Source organism: Fusarium vanettenii (genome assembly GCF_000151355.1).
Source record: "Fusarium vanettenii 77-13-4 chromosome 6 genomic scaffold NECHAsca_20_chr6_4_0, whole genome shotgun sequence".
Taxonomy (NCBI): Eukaryota; Fungi; Ascomycota; class Sordariomycetes; order Hypocreales; family Nectriaceae; genus Fusarium; species Fusarium vanettenii.
In genome coordinates, this window is record NW_003315865.1 from 25,094 (window position 1) to 46,547 (window position 21,454).

General features: G+C 53.3%; 9 protein-coding genes across 9 annotated transcripts; 4 read left to right on the top strand and 5 right to left on the bottom strand.

The window, feature by feature from the left end:
• Nucleotides 1-139: 139 nt before the first annotated feature.
• On the bottom strand, nt 140-5,298 carry NECHADRAFT_43577 (uncharacterized protein; the record flags this gene model as incomplete). The annotated part of the gene is made up of 8 exons (XM_003044979.1): nt 140-469; nt 525-907; nt 966-1,072; nt 1,124-1,512; nt 1,645-1,903; nt 1,954-2,243; nt 2,292-4,798; nt 4,866-5,298. 8 exons carry the CDS (start codon nt 5,296-5,298, stop codon nt 140-142), a joined length of 4,698 nt encoding a protein of 1,565 aa, XP_003045025.1.
• Nucleotides 5,299-6,251: 953 nt separating this feature from the next.
• On the bottom strand, nt 6,252-8,111 carry NECHADRAFT_106189 (uncharacterized protein; the record flags this gene model as incomplete). The annotated part of the gene is made up of 5 exons (XM_003044980.1): nt 6,252-6,662; nt 6,722-6,817; nt 6,873-7,192; nt 7,250-7,929; nt 8,035-8,111. 5 exons carry the CDS (start codon nt 8,109-8,111, stop codon nt 6,252-6,254), a joined length of 1,584 nt encoding a protein of 527 aa, XP_003045026.1.
• Nucleotides 8,112-10,374: 2,263 nt separating this feature from the next.
• NECHADRAFT_43918 (uncharacterized protein) lies at nt 10,375-11,284 on the top strand (the record flags this gene model as incomplete). The annotated part of the gene is made up of 2 exons (XM_003044582.1): nt 10,375-10,492; nt 10,551-11,284. 2 exons carry the CDS (start codon nt 10,375-10,377, stop codon nt 11,282-11,284), a joined length of 852 nt encoding a protein of 283 aa, XP_003044628.1.
• Nucleotides 11,285-12,228: 944 nt separating this feature from the next.
• On the top strand, nt 12,229-15,031 carry NECHADRAFT_94222 (uncharacterized protein; the record flags this gene model as incomplete). The annotated part of the gene is made up of 2 exons (XM_003044583.1): nt 12,229-14,579; nt 14,731-15,031. The coding sequence occupies 2 exons, from the start codon at nt 12,229-12,231 to the stop codon at nt 15,029-15,031; spliced, it is 2,652 nt and encodes an 883-aa protein (XP_003044629.1).
• A 346-nt stretch (nt 15,032-15,377) lies between these two features.
• On the bottom strand, nt 15,378-16,241 carry NECHADRAFT_44076 (uncharacterized protein; the record flags this gene model as incomplete). Its single annotated transcript, XM_003044981.1, has 1 exon — nt 15,378-16,241. The coding sequence occupies one exon, from the start codon at nt 16,239-16,241 to the stop codon at nt 15,378-15,380; it is 864 nt and encodes a 287-aa protein (XP_003045027.1).
• Nucleotides 16,242-16,659: 418 nt separating this feature from the next.
• NECHADRAFT_94224 (uncharacterized protein) lies at nt 16,660-17,687 on the bottom strand (the record flags this gene model as incomplete). Its single annotated transcript, XM_003044982.1, has 3 exons — nt 16,660-17,264; nt 17,350-17,357; nt 17,416-17,687. 3 exons carry the CDS (start codon nt 17,685-17,687, stop codon nt 16,660-16,662), a joined length of 885 nt encoding a protein of 294 aa, XP_003045028.1.
• A 505-nt stretch (nt 17,688-18,192) lies between these two features.
• Nucleotides 18,193-18,717, top strand: NECHADRAFT_81387 (uncharacterized protein; the record flags this gene model as incomplete). The annotated part of the gene is made up of 2 exons (XM_003044584.1): nt 18,193-18,533; nt 18,612-18,717. 2 exons carry the CDS (start codon nt 18,193-18,195, stop codon nt 18,715-18,717), a joined length of 447 nt encoding a protein of 148 aa, XP_003044630.1.
• Nucleotides 18,718-18,906: 189 nt separating this feature from the next.
• Nucleotides 18,907-19,950, bottom strand: NECHADRAFT_94226 (uncharacterized protein; the record flags this gene model as incomplete). The annotated part of the gene is made up of 2 exons (XM_003044983.1): nt 18,907-19,864; nt 19,910-19,950. 2 exons carry the CDS (start codon nt 19,948-19,950, stop codon nt 18,907-18,909), a joined length of 999 nt encoding a protein of 332 aa, XP_003045029.1.
• Nucleotides 19,951-20,784: 834 nt separating this feature from the next.
• Nucleotides 20,785-21,381, top strand: NECHADRAFT_94227 (uncharacterized protein; the record flags this gene model as incomplete). The annotated part of the gene is made up of 1 exon (XM_003044585.1): nt 20,785-21,381. The coding sequence occupies one exon, from the start codon at nt 20,785-20,787 to the stop codon at nt 21,379-21,381; it is 597 nt and encodes a 198-aa protein (XP_003044631.1).
• Between the last annotated feature and the right edge of the window lie 73 nt (nt 21,382-21,454).

Below are 21,454 nucleotides of genomic sequence, written 5' to 3' on the forward strand. Positions count from 1 at the left end.
CAAGAGAGCTGTTCTATTATGCGTTTTGTACAGCGTGCTTCTGTTAAGCCATTCTAATATCACAACATATCATCATCCAGACGCCTCAGCACCATAATGGTAATACCATCACCCTCTTCTATCCGCCAGTGGTCATTATTTACTGCTCCTCGCTTGCCTCCTCTTTCTTCTCCTCTTTCTTTTCCACCTCCTCGGCCTCCTCGCCCTTCTCCTCAACCTTGGCACTGCCCTCTTCGGCCTGCTCCTGATGCTCTTCTTTCTTTTCCGCACTCTTCCTCTCAGCCTTCTCCTCGACGGCAGGCTCATCGAGAGCAAGATCGCCGCGAAGGTCGGGCAGGAAACGGTCGATGCGCTTCCAAGTCTCCGACCATAGCTCCTCCTTAGAGGGATCCTTGCTTGGTGACACCAGGTATCCACTGCTGGCCATGAACAACAACACGTTCTTAAGGTTTTCTCGAACTGCCTCCTCCTGTGCAATACAATGTCAGTGACTACACGACCAGTGAGGTTCTCATTCGACTTACAAGGCTGTCTCCCTGGCCACTGTTCATGAGGCGATCCATAATCTCGATGATCTTAATCCAGAGATCCAGCATACCATCCCATTCGGACAGAAGCACCATATACTGAAGGAACACTTTGCAAAGAAGGGAGGCGGACTGGACCCTCATCTCACTCATTCCATCTCGGTCAGATGAGAAGACCTCTGGCTTGAGGAGTTGGATGATCAAGGGAAATAGGACCTTGCCAAAGATAGCAGTCCATTCCTTCGGGTCACTGCAGGTCAGCTCTGGTGAAAGCAGAGATCGCTGCAGGGCGGAGAAAGCCAGTTGTCGAACATCTCTGCAAGGGTTTGCGCATTGTGTTGTCAAGGCCTGGAAGATTGGCAACCAGTACGCCGACCAGGCTAGGCGAATTTTGTTAGCAAAGTTCATTTGGCGGTCATGTTAACAGTCATGACGAACCTTCACTGCTCTCGAGCTGAGATTGCTGCATAAGATGAGGGATGCGATCCGTCATGTTGTACAGCATATTGACGGCCTTGGACCCTCTCGCCACAGCTTCCGCTTGGCTATCATCCCATGTCAGTAAACTAGCTTTCGTGTCAGGCGAAGACACGTACCGTTTCTTATCCTGCTTAGGTGGGTTCGACCTCTGAGGTCGAGGGCTGCGTGTCTGAATGACAGTGTGCTTGGGGCTGGCAGCAGAAGCAAAATCGTTGAGCAAGGAAATTGCCGCCTCATAGTTATCGGCCATGATTGCGGGTGGTGTCCCGGTAGTTCCCTTTTCAAGGATCTCGAAGACCAGCGCAGCGGCTTCGGGACGTTTAGCTAGGGCACGAAGGATGGCCCAAAAGTCGGGCGATGTCATCATTTCACGCCTCAAGGGGCCAGATTCATCGATGCAGAGGGCAAGGCCCTGCAACACCAGATCCGAGTTTTTGCCCAGTGCATCTTGTGGTAGGCTTGAGATGGTATGGAGCAAGAAAGGAACATTGACAAAGTCGTGGTCCTAGAAGGTGTCAGTGTGGAATTGGGGCACGTTAGCAACAACACTTACGTAGCCTGTCTTGAGGAGCTTGAGGGCGTAGAACGCAGCTCGGGACACCGTGATCGCGTGGTATTGGCTCGAGTCACGAAGGACGCCTTGGAGCGTGTCGAAAACTATCTTGCCCATGTCCTCGACCGACTCCTCATCCCTGGTTGCCAACAAAGTGCAGAATTCCAGAAGGTATGTGACACTGGGGTCATATCTGAGGTGTCCTGAGGGAGGGACGTGGCCGTTTGTGGGAGATCCAGGCATGCTCTCATGCTTGACACTGATCACCGTCGTTGTAGAGTCCTCGGGAAGTTGATCGATGAGAGCCTCAACCACCGCCTTGGCAACCGACGCATCAAGTTTACTACATGATAGTTAGCATCCAGGTACCAGAAAGGAGCAAGACAAACTTACGCAAGGTTGTCGAATACCGCATTCATTTTACAAGACTTGATGCAATCAATTGTGCAAAGTGTACTCTCCAATTCCTCATCTGATGGCTCGGGCGGGTCATCAGCGGCATAGCTCGAGATGTACGAAGTGAAAGCAGAAAAGAAGCCTGTCTCTGCGTTTCGTGCCACTCGGTCAATGACCTGTGAGGGGGTTTGCAAGGGGATGGGTGGTAGGGGCATGGCTGTCAAACTGCTCGGGGAGAAGGATGGTATCAGAGAGTTGGTGAACAGATTGAGCCATATGCGAATGATCTAGGGAATGGTTAGCAATGTTTTCAAGCCCATAGGTGGAAAACATACATATTTCCAGCTCTTGCGGATCAACTCTTCGCTATCAGTGACGACACGGAAAAGCACCAGAGTCGCAAGCTGGGCTCTAAAGTCCCTGCCCAGCTTAACAGCGAGCTCGCTAACCATAACACTGCCATCCCCGGCTTGGACTTCGGTATTAAGCGAGGTGTTGAAGGGAGATTCGGTTGCCAAAGTAGACATGTGGCTCAGGACATAGACAATTTGGTCGAGGGCTTCGGTGTTCTGGTACTTGGTGGCGATGCGTGCGCATTCATCAAATCCAGTGACGATTCGCGCAAAGACAGCGTCGTCCGTGGCAGACATGAAAACATAAGACAGGGTAGAAACAATTGGCTTCCAGGTCGTAGCGAACATGTCGGCATCATAAATATTCGTATCGCAAATGATCAGGCTTCCAGAAGACTCAGTCTTAAGGAGCAATTCTCTCCAGGCATAGTCGAAGGCGTGCTTGTTGTCATGTTCGTCAGGGAGAATGATTTCGTTGGACTTGATGGACTCGTAGATGCCCTGCAGGTATTCCGGAGCAAAGTTCTTGCCATTGTTTGTTCCCCTGAGGTTCTTGGAAAAGTCCTCCAATTTCATGCGCTTCTTGGCATCCAGGTTCGGGTTGTGCTGGTCGGTGTTGAGCAAGATGATGGCATATGTCAGAATGTACACCGCATCCTTGTCTGCAACTTCTTCTGTGGTGTCATTGGAGCAGTACTTATCCGCAAAGGACTCGACGATCGTGGAAATCAAAGGCGCTTCTCCTGGCAGGCGGAATGATTCGAGTAACTGTCTCAAGGCCTCGTCCACTCTCTTACCAGAGAAGTCAAAGGAATCGAGGAAAGCCTCAAGGATAGCCTCATTGCCTCTCTTAGAGAGGAAGTCACCGAGCACCTTCTTGTTGATACGGGAAGTTCCCTTGAGAAACCTGGCCACAGCAACGGGGTCACTGGCATTCTCGATAATACCTTGCGCCTCCAGGTAGCCCAAACCTGCTTTAGGTTTCTCGTTGAACTTGCCTGCTCCCTTGATGATGAGCTTCTTTCTCCGCCTCTGCTCCCGCAAAGTGGCCGGATCAGGATAGCCATCAGTAACGGGGTCATCAACCAGCCGTTCGGCGATGAACTGGATATATCGCAGCAGGGCATCGAGGCAGAGAGGGGGGACGCTTGTCGTGCTCCATGTGGCTGAGTCCGGCAAAGCATTCCTCGAGAGAAGTCCAATCATATCCTCGCAAAGATCAGCTCGGTCAACGTCGCAATCGTAGTTGATGAAAAGCTCTGCCATGAATGTTGGCATTCTCGACAACACTCCCAAACTCTCAACCATGGCCTGACGAGCATCTGGCTTGCGGGCGCCCCCTTCTAGGCCAAGTTTCTGGCGTTCCCCGACTGGAACGGGGGTCGATCGCCCACTGTTGGGTTTGGGGTTCAGTGGGATGCCAGCGTATAGAGATGGCTCGATTCCAGGTTCCCGAGGAATCTCAATCTTGGGGTGGAGACATGTGACCAGGTAAGACAAGAACAGCTCTTGCTGCAACTTGAGAACACCACGGCAGGTCGCAAGTAGCGTGCCAGCAACAGTGAGAGATTCTTGAAGAACAGCCATGTTGTCGGATCTTACAAGCTGAAAGAGGTAACAGCACAAGCGGTCCTCGGCGATAACAGCCAATGCAGGGTGCCGAGAGATGAAAGGCCCAGAAACCTCAAGAGCGACGTGAATGATGCGCAAAGCCATGACCCTCATATTATCAGTGTGCTGTCGCTCCTGAGGGTCCAGGAAGTTGACCAGAACCCGGAAGAGCTCGCGAACGGAAGGCAGAGAATAGGGTCTGAGGTCAACAGACTCCGTCTCTTCGGTGCGCTCGCTCGCAGTGGCTTGAGGTGTCTCCGAGTTTGACGCTATCTCCCTGCTACTCCGCTCAAGGTCCGGGGTCGCTGTTCCAGACAGCCCCAAACTCGTGGGCTCGGCGGACAAACCTTCAGCCTCAGGGGCAGGGGCCTCCATTCTGACGCTATCGAGGTCGTCGTCCACTTGCTGCTCCAACGCATCAGCATCCTCGCCAGCTTCAAACTCGAGGTGCTTGATGTCTTCGAATATGATTTGACACATCCTGACCATGGAAGCCTCAGCGGTCCTGCGCAAAACGGGAGAAAATCGAGGTTGGGAGCAGATAGCGAGGCCACGGCCCATCATGTCGCAGACGCTCTCGTCGCTCAAGATATCTCCGCCGGGGCCTGACATCATATCCTCCATAAGGTTTAGAATCATGAGAAGTACAACCTCGACCTGTCCTGAATCGCTAATGTCGAATTGGCAGTGTGTAACGGCTGCTGAGAGGGACTGCATCGCGAGGGCAAATCGGGGCGACTCTGGGCAGATGAAGCCATACGCCAGAAACTTCCTCAGTGCGCCGAGGGCCAGAATCGTAATGGGGGCAGCGGTGCCTTTGGCTTGGATGACGTGCAGGAACGGTGCGAGGATTGCAGGAGCATCGAATGACCGGATATCTAGACGCAGAATGTTAGCTACAACAATCTATCATGACGGAGGAGCGAGCTGCGAGGATCGACGCACCTTTGACACCAGCGAGCTCATGCCTCAACTTTCCAAAACCAGTGATCATGGGGTTGTCCTGCATGCTCTTGCCTCTCTGGCCGCGCAGTCCCCAACGATTGGTGAGGCCATCATGGGACGCATCGTCGCTGAGCCTCGCCGCGGGGCTCTTACTCCTCCCGCGCGGAGACGGGCTAGGAGGCCCAAGGTGAACGGGATTGGGGCTTCCTCCAAGAATGGCGGACACGGACGAGTGCGGTGAGCGCGCATGCTTCTGGATGGCGGAAGTTATAGAGATGCATTCTGAAATAACCAACGAGACAGGGTCGACTGCGACAGAGACGGGTCGGCTTCGGTACTGCATCCGAGGAGGGAGGGTGCGGTGCTCAAAGCTGGAAACCCCAGAGGGCCGAGGGCTCTCCATCGTTACGGGTTGCTGTTCATCGCGATTCATGATCTTCTGGACTCGAGAACGGTCGTCGAAATGTGCGACCAAGCGATTCGCTCAGGTTCGGGGCGGCCGAGAACGTTGGAATCGGAGGTTCTGTAGGAGCTGCCACTGGCTAGATTTAGTATCGCACAGCGGAAAAAAGAAGACAAGTGTTCCCAGAAGACACGAAGACCGCGTCCTCTCTAGGGAATCTTGGGGACCGCTGGTAAGAGGTCGGGCGCTGCCTGGACAGTTGTGAGGGTGGATGATGGAAGATCAAATCGCTACGTAGCGCACTGCTAGCTAAGGCACCACTAACAACGTCGCGTGGAAGTTGCGCTCTGTCTTTCTCCAAGGTGTCGTCCAGCGATCTCGCTGATTGGCTAGCTGTCACAGGTCCAGGGACTTCACTGACCCCCTTATTTGGTACAGTCTGAACAGTTTTGGGTACTGTAAGGCTCAACAAATGCAAAATATCATGGATGTCAGCCTCACTGTCTTGACGATCTAATAGGTGCGTACGAAGTCAGTTTGCAAGTTTTTTTATTTTCTGTCCATCGCCTTCCTCAACCTTGGTTCTTGAACCTGTTCAGAGGCTATCCATTCACGAAAGAGTATTTAGCTAATGGTTCATGGAGCTCATCGTATCTTTTTTAGTGGGGACCTTGCCTTATGAGCGACAGAGTAGCTAGTCATATCTAAGAAAGGGGGAGAGTTAGGTCGAGTGTCCAAACCAGACCATGCTGACGTTGCTCAAGTCGAGTAATATGGCAATGTCCAAATGCTTAATCTTGTATCTTTTAGTTGGATTGTAACCAGTAACCATTTCCCAACCAAACGCCTTCTACAACATCCTCGAGGGTAGTTACCCTCGCACACCCTGCGTGCCCAACTGGAAGCGTCCTCCGAATCAACCCCAAGGACGCCCATAAAGTCATATATTGTACAGCACATAGCCTCCGCTGGCCAGACGCTGCTCAAGCAGCTGCTTTGACCACCTTCTCCTTCTGGGCGGCATCGCCAGCCGCATTGGCTGCAGCTCCCTCAGCCGCCTTTGCCTCTTGCCCGACCGGCTTTCCTCCATCCTTGACCGCCTTCTCCTCTCCCTTGACCGCCTTGACCTCTTCATTGGCCGCCTTTGGTATGCTCGCGTCCTTCGCAGAGTCGGCAGAATCACCCTGACCCTTGTGAGGTTTGGCCAAACCGTCTCGGCTGGGAGCGTTGCCTGGTTCCTTGATAGGCTTCTGTTGCGCCACCAGATCCTGCATCTCTTGCTTATCTTTTTCCCACTCATTCCGGGTGTCACTATACTCCTCCTTGATCTTTTGTTGGTTCTTCTTCTTCTCTTCTTCCTCCTTTTCACGAGCAAGTCGCTCTCGCTCCATTTCCTGCAGTAATCATTAGATCGAGGGGGCCCAGTAGGTGCAAAGAAGAAGAGGAAACAAACCTCCATATGACGGATATCATCCACACTAGGCTCATACAAATGCCAGATGGTGTAGTGTGGCAGGCCTACGACAGAGTACTTCATTCTCTTGGACATCTAGCCAGCCACGTTAGTATCTCGGAAACTGAACTGTGACGAGGAAGTCACCCACCTTGCCAAATCCTTCTGTCTCAGCATGTTTCTCGAAGCTGAAAGCCGGGAAATGGACACCAGATCGGAAGACCTTGGCCTTTGCCAAGATACTGACTCCTCCAACACCATCAATCTCCATTTCCATGTCTGGGTCGCCAAATGGATCGCGGAGATACGCCAAGTGAGGTCTCCATGTAGCATACTCGGCGTAACCTTCGACGATAACAGCATCTTCATCAAGTGTATCAGCGAGTGCCAAGGCCGTCTCAGACTCCTGCCAAGAGTTCAGATCATAGGGCTGCTCTCCACCAAGCCAGTCAGGCAACGGCCGCCAAACGTCTGGAATGGGTTAGTGTCGCGAAACTTTTCGCAAAGCCATGATGATTATTGACTTACTGGGAACAATGACATCCTTGTTATGGCGCATGAGATCCTCGAGAATCGTAAAGGGAGCTGTTTCAACATCGACGTCACGCCAGTAAACCCAGGAGTGATATGGTCGCAACGCGGCGCTGAGCAGCCAGTTGCGAGCCTGTGCCATCAGCTTTCTTCGACTGGCCTGCGCAGCGAAACCGTGACGACTCTCGACATCCTGGTTGACCTTCTGACCAAAGTCCTTCTCAATGATAGATATCTCACCATAAGGTTGCTTCGGGTCCTCGTCGGCCTGGATTGCCTCAAGGTTTTCTGACAATACCTCCAGCGTTCGGTCCTTAGAGTCGGAGACGAGGAAAGCAAGGTCGATCAAGTGATGAGGATAGGTGAAGTTGCGAAGATGGGAAAAGAACATGGTAAGATGAGGTTCGGCATCTCTGAGCGGCACACACAGAAGAATGCGCTCCTCACGTTCCCATCCACGGGCGGTGCCCTGGACTGTGGTCAAATCGTAGTATCGAACTGTCTCCAGCTCAGGAGTGCCGCTGGTCGAGAGAAGGCCGAAGGAAACGAGGGAGGCGACAGAGCTGGACGGCCATAGCCACAGGCTAAAGACGAACAGAATAAGACCGACGACGGCTAGGCGAACAAGAAGCTTCTTGCGACGGCGTTGAGCGGGCGTCAATGTTCGTGGTTGGAATCTGGCGAGCATCCAACTGTCAGCAACAGACTCCCAGAATCATGCGCATGCGACGCCCCAGAGACGTAGCTTGCAGCTTGCATGAGCCCAGAGGAGGGGCACCTACTTGTGTGGAGAGATGTCAAAAGTGTTGCCGCGTGGGTAGCCGTTGGAATAGGCGGCGGCGTTGTGCCGGGGCATCATCTTGGAGTTGGTCGTTGGCAAGGCATAGGAGGACATTGAACGACCTTTGCGCGGAGACGCTGGGCGTCGCGTCCCTAGATCGCACTCGAATTCGAACGCAAGATTGTCGTGCGCTGGCAAAAGACCGGCGGAGCGAGAAGATGGTTGATGGAAAGCCCAGAAAAGTGGTTGATGTTAGGAGGGCGACGCAGGGGATGCGATGCCCAAGGGACTACCAAGCACAGCGGGTGGCTCTCAACGTCGCACGGTGGGCTCTCGTATTCCTGATCTCTTTCCAGCCTCGAAATCGCCTTCGGCCGTATTCGATCGCGTTGCGTTGTCGTAGTCTTCGTCGAACGAGTGTCGTTGCGCAAGGGCAATGTGGCTACAAAGCCGACCGTTTCTCTTGGGGAATGGGATACGAAGTGCTGCGTGCCAGGGCGAGTCGGCCGCCGAAATGCATGTGTTCTGGTCCCTTTAGTCGAGGGAAGGGGTCGTGGGGCAGTTTTTGATTGGATCCCTCGACATCAGCTTATCCGAGACTAGGCCCTGACAAGAACACCTGTACGGTCCACCTTCGGCGAAGTTTGCCCTGAGATGATACTTGGCGGTGCGTGAGATGGTTCAATTCTGAGAGGTGGGTAGAGGAGTGTACCTTGAATAAAGAGAGAAAGTGTCTTGCTCTTCAACTAAATTCGCATGATGACTCTAGGAGAACATGACCACCTGCAGGGGTGCTTTAAAGCTCTAGATAGTGGAGGATTATATCTAGGCTTTACACGGCAATCTCCTTTATACGCGCTGTGCAGGGGTGGTAAGATGTCACTTCTATCTAACAGACGTCACAAGCGGCCAGGTCATCATTAATTGGGATGGGGACTCCTCAGGGCCTGGAGAAATGTCCTCCGAGATGTGAGGTGATCGCGATCTCGGGGCCATCGAGTTGGATTTGGACTGCTGTCCGTTGTTCACAAGAGCATGCTGAAGTGGACGGGATCAAGGTCTAAGAATAGGACAAGAGGCCCATGTATTGTATTTGTCATTATCTACCTGGGGTTACAATAGAATACCCCTACCTACCTGTGGTTGTGTACGTCAAGTGGCTCGGAGTGGCGTCCAGTTTCTCTCTGAATCCTTTTGCATTCGTTAGTGAATGTCAGGCGTTAATGGAAGAAAACAGAGAACACATCTGTAACCAAGGAAGAATGCGATAATTCAGACAAGCCGGTTTACTCAGTCATCTCAGCCGGCCCTGACTACTAACAACCCAGAACGAGCCACCAGCACCCCGGACACTGGAGTCGGCATAACACCCAAGAGAAACTCCACAACCGGTCATCAGCCCTCCGAGAAGGACCTATGGTGCGGGAGGGCGACTTGGCCAAGATGAAGTCGTTGAATGGATAGAACTTGTGTCATCATGAAACACAATCCCCTTTGCACCTCAAGTTCACGCGATAGACTTACTGAGAAGATTGGCAATTGGGGCGCGTCAGGACTGTTCGGAGACTCAGGTGTTCCTAGCACTTGTATGGGGTTAGCTTCAAGTTACACAGGCAAGATGAAGCAAAGGGTAGGAGTAAAGTCAAGTATCAGAGATCTTGGTTTGGTAATTTAGGAGTCATCACAGCGCTTCAGAAGCAGAACTGAATGAAAGGTTTCTCATCATCGACTGGGGGCAGGTGGGGGCTGAAAGCGAAAAGTGTACGAACCTTGCAGGAGTCGAGTCCATTCGATTTGGTGGTAGAGTATAGCAAATTTGCCTAGCGCTTTTCAAACCAGTCAGTACAAAGTTGACCATATGGCGGTTTGATCATGAGAGAAATAGGCAATGTCGTAGTGGTCAGATGGTAGTGCATGTTGTTCAGACGCTCAGGTATCGCGGGAACAGTGGTGTGAAGGATCATCATTTGGGCGCAGAGAAAACGCGTGAATCGCGACGTACCTTTTGCGATTGGCAACGAGAGAGAGCCTGAGTAGAATCCAAATCAGCACCGTGACATATTTCAGCAGATCATCAGAATTTTGATCAATCTTGCTCGTCAGGAGTGTGCGTTGGAGAGTAGACAAGCTCTCGAGTGTGATGAAGAGGAAGAAGAAGAGTGAGCTTGAATGGTGGTCGCGAGAAAATTTGAAGGCTTCAGAGATGGGTCCTCGGATGACTAATCTACGCGATAGTGTTACCCACTTCGCTTTATTGCATAAAGAGCCTCACTTGAAAACAACCAAAATCCATGCTCGCATCGATGAAAGCTGCGAAGGTCAAAAATTGATTCAGTAGAAAATGGCAGATCGACGACGCATCAACGGTCCTGGAGGTGTCACGATCCCTCCGGTATATGAGGCAGATGAATCTTCTGTCACGAGTCGGACACGACCTCCGAATGGTGTTCGATCGCAATGTGAGTGCCTGCATGCCTCATAACTTTTACTACTGCAGGGGACTAACATACGAATCAGACTTGAGGACTGGGGTAACTGCTTCAGCATCTGGATCAGCATACTTGGAGATTGAGTCTCAAGATGCATCTGGTAGCAAAGGCATGAAGCTCACATGTACGGTTCATGGACCCAGATCGCTACCACGATCGGCTCCCTTCTCTCCTCACATGGTTCTGTCCACTCACGTCAAATATGCCCCCTTCGCTACACGCCAAAGGAGGGGATATCTACGCGATGCCAGTGAGCGCGATCTCAGCTCTCATCTCGAGGCAGCCCTCCGCGGAGCCCTCATTGCGGACCGATGGCCCAAGAGCGGAGTGGACGTCATCGTCACCATCGTCGAAGGAGACCAGGCTCGACAAGTGGCCGTTGAGCAAGGAAGCGAGGAGTGGGATATGATGAACGTACTGAGTGGATGCATCACAGTCGCGGCGGCAGCTCTCGCCGATGCTGGTATCGACTGTGTTGATACAGTCTCAGGAGGAGTTGCAGCGCTGGTGCCCGGCCAAGACGACAAAGAACCTCTTCTGGTGCTGGACCCGGTCCCATCAGAGCACAAGGATATTCTAGCGGCCTGTTGCGTTGCGTACCTCCCCGCGCGGGACGAGATCACAAACCTATGGCTAAAGGGCAGCCTCCCATCATCCGACGCCAACCTCCATCGGGATCTTGTCGCACGCGCGGTGCATGCGAGCAAAGCGGCCAACGAGGCAGTGGCAGCATCTCTCTGTGAATCTGTACTTGCGGGTTGACAGATGAATTCTTTTTGTGTGGCAGGTTTGGAAAACCCGTGAATCCCTCACCAGCGCCAGCGAAGTGCAGCCCCCCAGCGAGCAAAGATTCAGCTTCGTTTCACCACTTGGGCAACACGGAGAAGTCAAGCGGGTGCATCACCAAGTTGTCATGATGCACCGTTCCATGCGGAGAGATGAACCAGCTTTCTATGGTTGATATCCTGCTGGGCTCCTCCAGGAATTGGAGCACTAAATGGACCAATTTCTCCGATTCAACATGTCCAGTCCTACAGTTGTGCACAACAAATCAAGAAGACGGAAGCAACAGTACTTATCTGGGCATAGAAATAAGAGGAGAATCACAGCCAGTAACCACTGGAAATGAAATTTAATTAAAATGACTCCATTTAACCAATCCGATCTCCAGCTGGTGGCTCATCGTGAAGAGTGCTTGAGTGTCAACTCGGTGCTGAGCAGGCAGTGTCTGAGTACCACTTGGGCCAGCTCTGTTTCCCTGCACTGTGCACTGTGTGCTGGATTGAAATTGGTTCTCCCGCTTGGTTCGAGTCCACCGGGCGCTAACTCCAAGGGGCTAGAAGACTCATCAGCATATGCACCAGGCCTTTCCACTTCTGGCTTAGCAGCAGTCGCGCTACCTGGCAGGTACACTCTCGAGGGTCCCTGGTTGCCAGCGAACCTCCGCTTCGAATGTCAACATTGAGGTACCTAGCCTCATCATTACCCCGGACCAAAGCAGTCAAAGCCGCCGAAGCACGCTTTACCTCGACCATCCAGAGACCTCGAGTGGGCACCTTGGCGACAGGACGCTTCACAATGTCTTGGACGAGACCCATCAATCCGCTCTTGTAAAAACTACAGAACTCGACCATCCGCCATTTGAACCCGTCCCTCCCGCTATCTCGATATCGCCGACCTCGCCCCCAATTACCTCGCTACAGGCCATGGCCGCAGAGCTCGTGCCATCCACGCCATCACCCCTCACGAGCTTCTCGAGTGCCGGCACAAGCCCAAATATCAGCAGCATTGCCAGTTCATGGTATAATCCTGCAGCCTGGACTGTCAACGTAACCCGATATGCGCCCATCCTCGAGGATCTGGTCTGGGCCGGTCCCCGAATCGTGAAGAAGCTTGGGACATATATCTCTATTCCCGATACCCTCCAAACCGTCCCGGACGCTCCACGATACGTGCCAGCGGCTGCCGATGCGAGTGCCATTCTGGCCGACGCCGATTCGACTATTCAAGACATAATGGAACCTCTCGTGGAACCTCTTGTAGCTGCTGCGGGAGCCTCAGAAGCCCTCGGAGCAGAGGCGGAGGCTATCGCTCCCACCGCGCGTCTATCAGTTGATGGCGCTCGTGGCCTGGGCAGCGTCTTTGGCTACGCTACAAGCAAATGGGCCCTTTGCTGCATTGCTATGGCCGTCATACTAAACCGAACACATATCTTTGCTGCCACTCGAAGACGTTTACGGCTCCGATGGCCAACGAGGCTCCTCCTACGATTTCTACCCGTCGTCTTACTCGTTTATCAGGCTCGCCAGTTACTCCAGTCCATCCAGTGCCAGACATCCTCCAACTTCTCCGAGTTGCGTTGGGGAAATGCAAGCAAGAGCTCCGACCTCATGTTCTCACATGCCAACTCGTTTCTCAATTCTCTGAGCTCCACTCTGTCGTTCTCAACTTCTGACGAAGAAGCATGTGTCGCCGTACGAATGATACCATCGGACGAATCTGGCTCTGCCCGCGACCTCGCTGGGTCATTGTCGTTACTCTGGCCCCTCTTTGGGACATTCTGTCTGAGCCAATTCCTCGAGACTGTCTCATGTGCCGTGCAAGGTCGCCCAGTTGCTCCCGAGACTGGCATGACACTCTTCGAACAGTCTCTTGCTTTCGCCGAGGCCGACGCTGCTATTAGCAATCAGCTTGGCTGGGGTTTGTTTGCCAAAGCTCGCCCCGTTGATGCTCCTTCCTCCACTCTCGGAAGTGCTATAGCTTTGAGCCGATCGATGATTATGAAGCGTGTCAATACCCCCCCTGAGGTACTCCTAGTTGCCTTTCTGTCGTCCATGACTCACATCACGAGCCATGTGTTGGGCATCTTCAACTTGCAAGCGAGATACCGCCTCGTTAGCACGGGGTTTTGGGGCCTATGTTTCATGGGAAGCATCGTATGGAGTGCCATATCCTTTGACCTTGATGACCCATCCTCCCAGGGCTTGCTCAGATTCCCGACAGTCTGCATCGTTGGCTTCGTTCCACATGTTCTTGTCCTCATAGGCATCGTCATGTGCGTATTCATCTATTCGTTGGCCCTGCTGCTTTCGGCATTGTCTCCTCCGTCAAGCCCTGACATGGCTTCCATGACATTTCGCCAGCGCCTCAGCCATGCCCACGGGAACATGCAGGCCAACGTTTCTCTGTCAGAGATTCGCATCACTCGAGAAATGGACTTTTACACGGCGCTTCTTCGCACCGGCTTTGGCGCTATCACCATGGCGAGTGAAGCTGTCTACCTCAATGAGGATCGAGGGGTTAATCTCAAGCGACACACTTGGCTGGAAGAGGAGCGCTTCAAGGAGGCAGAAGAGTTGCAGAGAAAGCTCATCGCCAGCGGCCTGCCAGATTCTCGGTACGACCAAATTGGTGCCATCGGCTTAATCCCTGTGAAAGCAGGACCGGTGATTGCGTCAAATGGGTATGCCAGAGAACGAGCCGCACAGAAGATTCCAAAGAGCCGGGGTGAACGAAGTCTCCGGGTCGGCATTGGAGCGGCTGAAAGAAGTTCCCGTTGGTTTATGGCTCTGGAGTTTCTACTCAGCATCAACAAGCTCATCGCAAGGATAGGAGCAAAGTCTGTCCTGTGGTGTTTTGCGACCCTTCGCATTCGATACCAGCCTGGCTGGCTTCTTCGGCTTGCTCGCCACCCCAAAAGCATTAAGAGTCAAACGAAAAGCTCTCACCGCAGTCAAGCACGAAACAAGGGAGCATCAGCCTATAACGACGGTCGCATCCCTAGAAATGAGGCGACAGATGTGGAAGCTGAGTTTAGGCGTACGAGTCCCCAAGACGAGGAAAGCCTGGACACAGATTTGTACAAATACTGGCTCAAGGGTGGTTGGTGGGGATCGACCGACACAAGCGGTGATTTCGAGCCACGTTCGGATGACGATGATTTTGACACTACGAGTGTTATCTCATTATCGACCACGGGCGAGGGAGTGGATGATTACCAGCAATGGGAGTCGGATGATGATGACGGCCAGAGAACGCCTACCCAGCGGTCACCTCGGTTTACTCGAGAAAGCACCCCTTTTGTCGACAGCCCTATGCAGATTTCTGATCTTGCGCGCCTGCTTCATCCGACAAACGCAGAAGAGCGAGAGGAGGCAAGGACGCTCTCGGCCCATCTTCAGACTGACGGCATCATGACACGATCCCAGTATCACCGAATGGAGCAGCTGCAGCGAACGCGCATCCTCACGGCGCCCGGGGCCAGCTTGTTGCACCCTGGAGTCGCTGCCGCTACCGTGCCATCAGGCCGCCACACCAAGCTCAGCCCTGACGAAGAAGAAAGGCTACTTGAGCAGCTCTTGCTCTCACGACGGCAACCTGACTCTGCCGAGCCATTTGCATCGGCACCGTGGGAAGAAGGCGGCTCTGGCTTTGGGAGCGACGGACCTCAGTGTGTCGTGTGCCAGAGCACACCACGAACAATCATTGTCTGGCCCTGCCGATGCCTGAGCCTTTGCGACGACTGCCGTGTTTCCCTAGCTATGAACAACTTTGACAAGTGTGTCTGTTGTCGTCGGGAGGTGATCAGTTTCAGCCGAATATTTGTTCCTTGAGCTTGGTTGGTCACCGTGGCGCTCCATCATGGCAGGATTAGTATGGAGTGTTTGACTTTGAGTAGTGTGCAATATACTATAGGGAGGGAACAATTATTACCAGGAGTTTTCTTTACAACTCTAATTCGTTTACATGTTCAGCGGAGTTGGTGGCATAGTCCCGCGAGAATTAGGGAAAGATCATATTTGTTTCGCGGTCACTTCTCTTGACGCATTATTGATAGCATTTAAATTAACGAGGTTTACATCGCTGCCCATTCAATACTAAAGGTTCGCATCTTGCCGTCTGGCAGCTCTTCATCCCCTGGTTGCTTGCTTCCTACCAGGAAAGCCTTCTTGACTGCCGTGGCAAGGCGGCCTCCTGCTACGATGTCCAGAACGGGAATCTCTTCTTCCCAGCCATACTGATTCGCCATGAAGTGCGCATGGAATCTCAGAGGGTCACCGGGGTAGACACTGTACTTGGCACCAAACCGTAGCCCTGGTGTCATGTAGTAACCAGAGGTCAAGAGGAAGCCACACAGTGGGCCTGTTGTCGGCTTCTCGGCAAGATATGTCCTTTCTGCTTCAGGGGAGATCAACGAACCACTGGATGTCGGTGTGACACCGAGGGACTTGAATGCAGCATCCGTCTGACGCGGGTTGGGTTCAGGCTGGTCACTTGAGAAGAGAGCATCGTCATCTGCATTGCTAGGGGTGGTTCGAGAGGCGGTCGGGCGGGGCCTTCCATGCTTTTCTGCCACTTCCATGGCTCTCTTTGCATTCTTCTCTGCAAAAACCTGCTGGGCAGTTTGCTTCCTTGTCTTGAGCGAGTCGAGGTATAGCCTCTTCGCCTCAGGGTTGGGGCTGCGCAGCGCAGCCTGATGGGCAGCTACGTCATCTACGAGAAAAGCCACCTTCTTCTGCACCAGCGACTCGGCCTCCTCTGGTCGGAGCTCGACAGGTAGACCGAGAAAGATGTTCTGGGTCGGCTGCTGAGGCGCCGTTCCGGCCAGCGTCCCGTTGACGTTCTCGTTGCGACGGAGAAGGGCAGCAGCGTCCGAGTCGAAGATGAGGTAGCGCCCTGCGATATTGGAGATCCGGACCGGAGCTGGGTCTGAAGGCATAGCCATGATACCTATGAGGCATCGCGGGTTAGCGGACGCTCTGATTGCGGTGGTAGAAAAGCGCAAGAATGAGATAAGGACAACATCATAAGTCGTCTTCGTAATTTTATAGTGTGTCGTCACAGAAAATCAGGGGATTGACAGATATAAGTGTATAATCATTGTGTCCATGGTTTCGCGCGCAGCAAAGAAAATTGTTTGTACATACCTGTTGGAGTAGAGATGTTGATCAAGAGAAAGGAGAAGGAAGCAGAGTTGCAGCTCGGAGCTCTTTTGAAGGGGAAGAATTTTTTAGGCTGTGGAGCTGGGGGGCATTTGCGATAAGATAAGGCGGCAAGCTCCAGCCTCCTCCCAAGGGAGCTCCACGTTTAGCGAGCTGTCGGCCGAGATTTGCTTCAACAAAGACGATACTTTGAGCTCAAAAGTCGAGGCTCTCCTTTTTCGGTTCGTTTTGTTTAGAATGCTTAGGGGTCTCTTCCTCGTCTCCGATAGGGGGAAGGCTGAAAGGCGTAATGACCAGCCCACTCGAGCCACTGAGCTTGAACGAGAGGTTCTCCCGGTTCCACGTACCCTCCAAGCCACCGCCCTTCTCATGGAACACAGGGAGACTGTGGGCGCGCAAAAGGCCTTGGCCTTTGTCCTCGCTTCCTGGCTCCCGGGTGATTGGGGCCTGGTGCTGCAGAGGAATAAGCTCGAGGACTCCGTCAGACAATAGCTCCATCCATCGCGTGAGTCCAGTTGATCGCGGAAAGAGTGTGACAGGGATGGTCACGATGGCAGTAACTTGGGTTGGGAACTGTCGCAGAAGAGCTCGCAGCGCATGCAGGAATTTGAGAATCTCGCGAGGCTGGCTGGCAGCGGAGTTGTAGAGCGTGGGTGAGAGTAGGCTGGGAACCACAATCCTGTGGATGGTCGAAGGAGGTGAGTTCTTGATTTTCGAGGTTACATCTGCAATGAACTTGTGGAATGGAGTTTGCGTTGGCGAAGCCAGGGGACCATCGACTGGTGTCGCGAAAAGTTGGCCTTTGATGGCGCTGCTCTCAAGCCTCTTGGTCAGGTTGAACCCATGGCAAAAGATACTCGCAGTCTGACCAGGCCCTTGGGTCACTTGAGGATCTAAGTCAACTCGTTAGAGGAATGTCGGAAAGAGAAGAGGAACAAGACCAAGGAGAACATGCCTCTGGCCGGCACGTTGCGCTGCCCAAGTGTCTCATAACGCCAGGCGATCTTCATCTTGTCATCCGAGGACGACGTAGATTTCCCACTGCTCTTGGAGCCATCCAGACTTCCGAGTCCTGGAAGTTCCCTGCGCCAGGCGTCACCAAAGCCCAGCAAGTGAACGTGATGCCCCTGTACAAGTCCTTCTGCGGCATAGTATCGCAACAGCACGCCTCCGAAATCGGTGGTCCCGGTCTCTTCAATGAGCAGAGATGTTCCCATTGGCATCCCGGCATGGCCAGCCAGGAGTTGGTCCAGAGACTGTGTGCCGGTCGACGTTGTGAGGCGTCCATCTAGCGGAGATGGTCTTGTTCCCGGTGCAAGAGACTTCTCTTGTCGAGCAGCAGGTGATGCTGATCCTGAAGACCCTATCACGACGTTTCGCTTTCGAAAGGACATGGCTTTTTTGCTTAATCAATCCCTTTGGAGCCACGCAATATTGGTCTCGGTAGGAAAAGAGAAACGACAAGGCTTATATGGAACTGTGAGCTTTCAACAGCTTCAAAGTGTTTGTGTGCGCCCCGCTTGGTACCTAGGTATCCGGTTCGACGTCAGTTCTCGATTTTATGCGCCTAGCCCCACCAGCTTTTTTGGGCCACTCCAAACCTTTTCACTTCCCTGCGCCGACGACGACGACGACAAAACCAACCTCTCCGATCTCCCTCTTAAATCTCCAGAGTTGAACTCTCGTTATTCCCTTCAGTCTCGAGATCTATCCCCCGACCTGCCCACAATGGCCAGCGGCGACGCCACCCTCTTTGAGGAATCCTTCACGGTGACCGACTATGACCAGTCCAAGTACGATCGCGTCGCTCGCATCTCGTGCACGTCGAGCGACTCGCAGACAGTCATGACGCTCGACATCAACATTGAGCTCTTCCCCTGCGCCGTGTCGGACACTCTCCACGTGGTTCTGTCGACGACACTGTCCCTGGACGGAAGCAAGGAGGAAGAGAAGGGCTGGAGGGACGTTGGCAAGAATGGTGATGCGCCGGCGACGATTGCGGATCTCTACGACTACGTTTGCCACGGCAAGATCTACAAGTTTGAGGAGACATATGACGGAAACAGCATGTGAGTTGATCTCAAACACAGGCATGCCTTTTGACTATCAAAGAGCCAGTTGCGCTAACCGCAGTTCCCGGTACACAGCAATGCCTATGTCTCGTTCGGCGGCCTTCTCATGTCACTTCAGGGTCCCGTCAAGAAGCTGACGCCCCTTCGCGTCGACAACGTGTACCTGCTTGTCAAGAAATAGTCTGGCCGAATACTTTTCTGTCCGTCCATCTACCTAGGCTCTAGCTCTACACCGCCGCCCGAAGGCATCTGCATTCCAATAGCTCTAGATCATGTTGTAATGATACCCAAAACGAACCGACCGTCTCGGACCCCCAACAAGCCTTTCAAAGATGGTGCCCCTACCGTCTCATTCCGCAGCTTCCAGGACTCAAGCCGGGCGCCAGTTGCTCTGGTGTGGACCTGGGAAAGGAATGTCACGGCGCACCCTCCGTTTGATCTGTTCAATCTCGGGCTCGTTTTCCTGTGTGAGGATGCCGTGTCGGATGAAAAAGTCGAGCGTGACGAGTGCGCAGTTTGGCTTGAAGCGCCCCTTGGCGAGGTCCGCCTTGACCTGGTCGACGTCGCACAGGTCGAACCTCTCGGCCTCGCCGTCCTTGGGCTGGGGCACCACGTCGCTGGGGAGCTCGAGGTGATAGACCCATTGGCACTCGGGATAAATAAAGCCGCCCTCGCCGACCTGCCCTGCGTCCGTGATGTAGATGTATGTGACGTTGCCGACAAACTTGGCGCCCTTGCGGACAGTCTCGTCAGGGAGGCTGGCCTCCTCGTCGGCTTCTCTGATGACACACTCAAAGGGATCCTCGCCTGTCATGAGGCCGCCAGCCACTGTGTTGTCGAGCATGCTAGGAAATGTTGACTTGTTGCGGGCACGTGTAGGCACCCAAAGCCGAAGGCCATGGGGCGCACTCTCATCCCGAACGTAGGCAATCATGTGGACGCCGTATCGCATCGTTCCAATCAGACCCATTGCCGCACGCTCCATACTAAACAGGAGCTCTCCAGTACGGCCGTAGACGGGCCAGAGCTCGTTGCGCCAGCCACGGAGCAAGGGGAATGTCTTGTTCTGGCGCCAGTAATCCCCCAGAGCCGCAACACGGCGAGTGCGCTCCTGCTCTGTGCCCTCCTTGAAGAGCGCAACGGTACGCTTCTCTGTATCATATTCCATCTTGCCCCGGACGTCCTCGGGCACCTTGAGGAGCTCCTGGAAGACACGGTCGAGGATGTAGCCGATGGGATAAGTGCCCTGAGCATCTTTCCATACAAGAGTGTAGAGACCAGCGTTCATCTTGGTGAACGCATCAGGGTCCGTATCGGCATACGGGAACCTGACAATGTGAGTTACCTTCTTAGACCAAAGCTGGATGACTTACATGTCGACATCGTCGATCAAGTCGATGCTAGTTTTAGCCATTTTGATGCGAGATATCAAGAGTTTCGAAAGACCAGTTGAAGGGCTATAAACCCAATGGTGTAGTTCAAGTAGAGACTCTTTCTCTTTCAGGTGAAACCGTGAGTGGCTTCGATGTGCTTGTAGTGGTTGAGACGCAGAGCAGAGGTGATGAAGTGATGAAAAGGTGAGGATCCTGCGGGCTTTTTGAGATGTTCTTTTATAGATGAGGCCCGGCGAGGTGGCAGCTGCTCTCATAGAACGGATATCCGATGAGATCAAGGATATTGATGGTAACTTGGACTTATGTCACCCAGTTCATATCCCAGCGAGTTGTCTTACTCGGTGAGGCTGGATCAGGAAGTCGACGAGCAATCATGTTCTCAATGAGCGGGCACTCGTGACCATGGCCAAGACCCACGTCTTCGGTGAATCTCAACCTGGCAAGGTGAATACTAACAACGTCACATGCAGAAGATAGACTGGTTATATCTTCACCTATGATAATTGTAAGAAACAGTGAATACGGACGAATTACTACCATGTCGGCTGTTACACACCTCCAAAGCCTCAACCGTCTGAGACAATTCACTCGGATATGCCTACCCTAGACCGTCGCGGAGAGAATCCGGTATGAGGTCACTACCTAAACAGTTCCACTTCCTTCTGGAGAGCCCTGGAAGACGCGCACCAATCGTCTCACACCACCCAGCCATAGAAGGACAAAGAAACTTACAAACTCAACACCATACATAGCCCCCCCAAGATAACAAGACGACACCACCTCACGCGCACCCGGACCGTCTAAACCTGCTCAATTGAACGCGCCTGTTTCTCAATTCACTTCTAACATTTACAATGTCGGGTCCTCTCTTTGGCATCGTCCCCGCCGGACAGCCCTTGATCACCGAACCAGCCTCAGCCCCCTCACCAACCTCATTTCTCTACTCCCTCCCCACCTCAAAGTCCTTCTCACACATTGTTATCTTTATGCTCCCCGGCGTCTCACTCCCACCCAACACCGCCGCCGCCATTTATCTCGCCACCGCTCAGGACGTTGCCGCCGCTGCACAGTCCGGCGGGACCCCTAACTTCCGCTTCCTCGGCGGCATTGGCCCCGGCAAAGAGAGCGCCATGTTCAAGGTCAGCGGAGGTGGTGACGCGAGTGGCCTCATGGTCGGAGTGTCCGTTGAACCTGAGGAGTCAGTTGGCCAGCGGCTACAGGAGCTTGCCGCCAACAAGGCCAGCGGCAACTCATCAGGGGGCCAGCCCAGCACCACTGTACTGGCTCAGCGCATTATCCAAAACGCCTTTAACTTCCTGTCGAGCTTCAGCGGGACAGCAGGCCCTGGCGGCGTCGAGGTTGTGCCGCTGAAAGCGTTTGAGGACTGGTGGCGCAAATTTGAGTCAAGAGTTCGGGCAGATCCTAGTTTCCTCGAGAAGCAATCGAATTGACCTGTGGAACGTCTTTTACTTTTGCATGCTTGGTCATGCTTGATGAGACCTGGGTTTATTGGCCTTTGGTGAA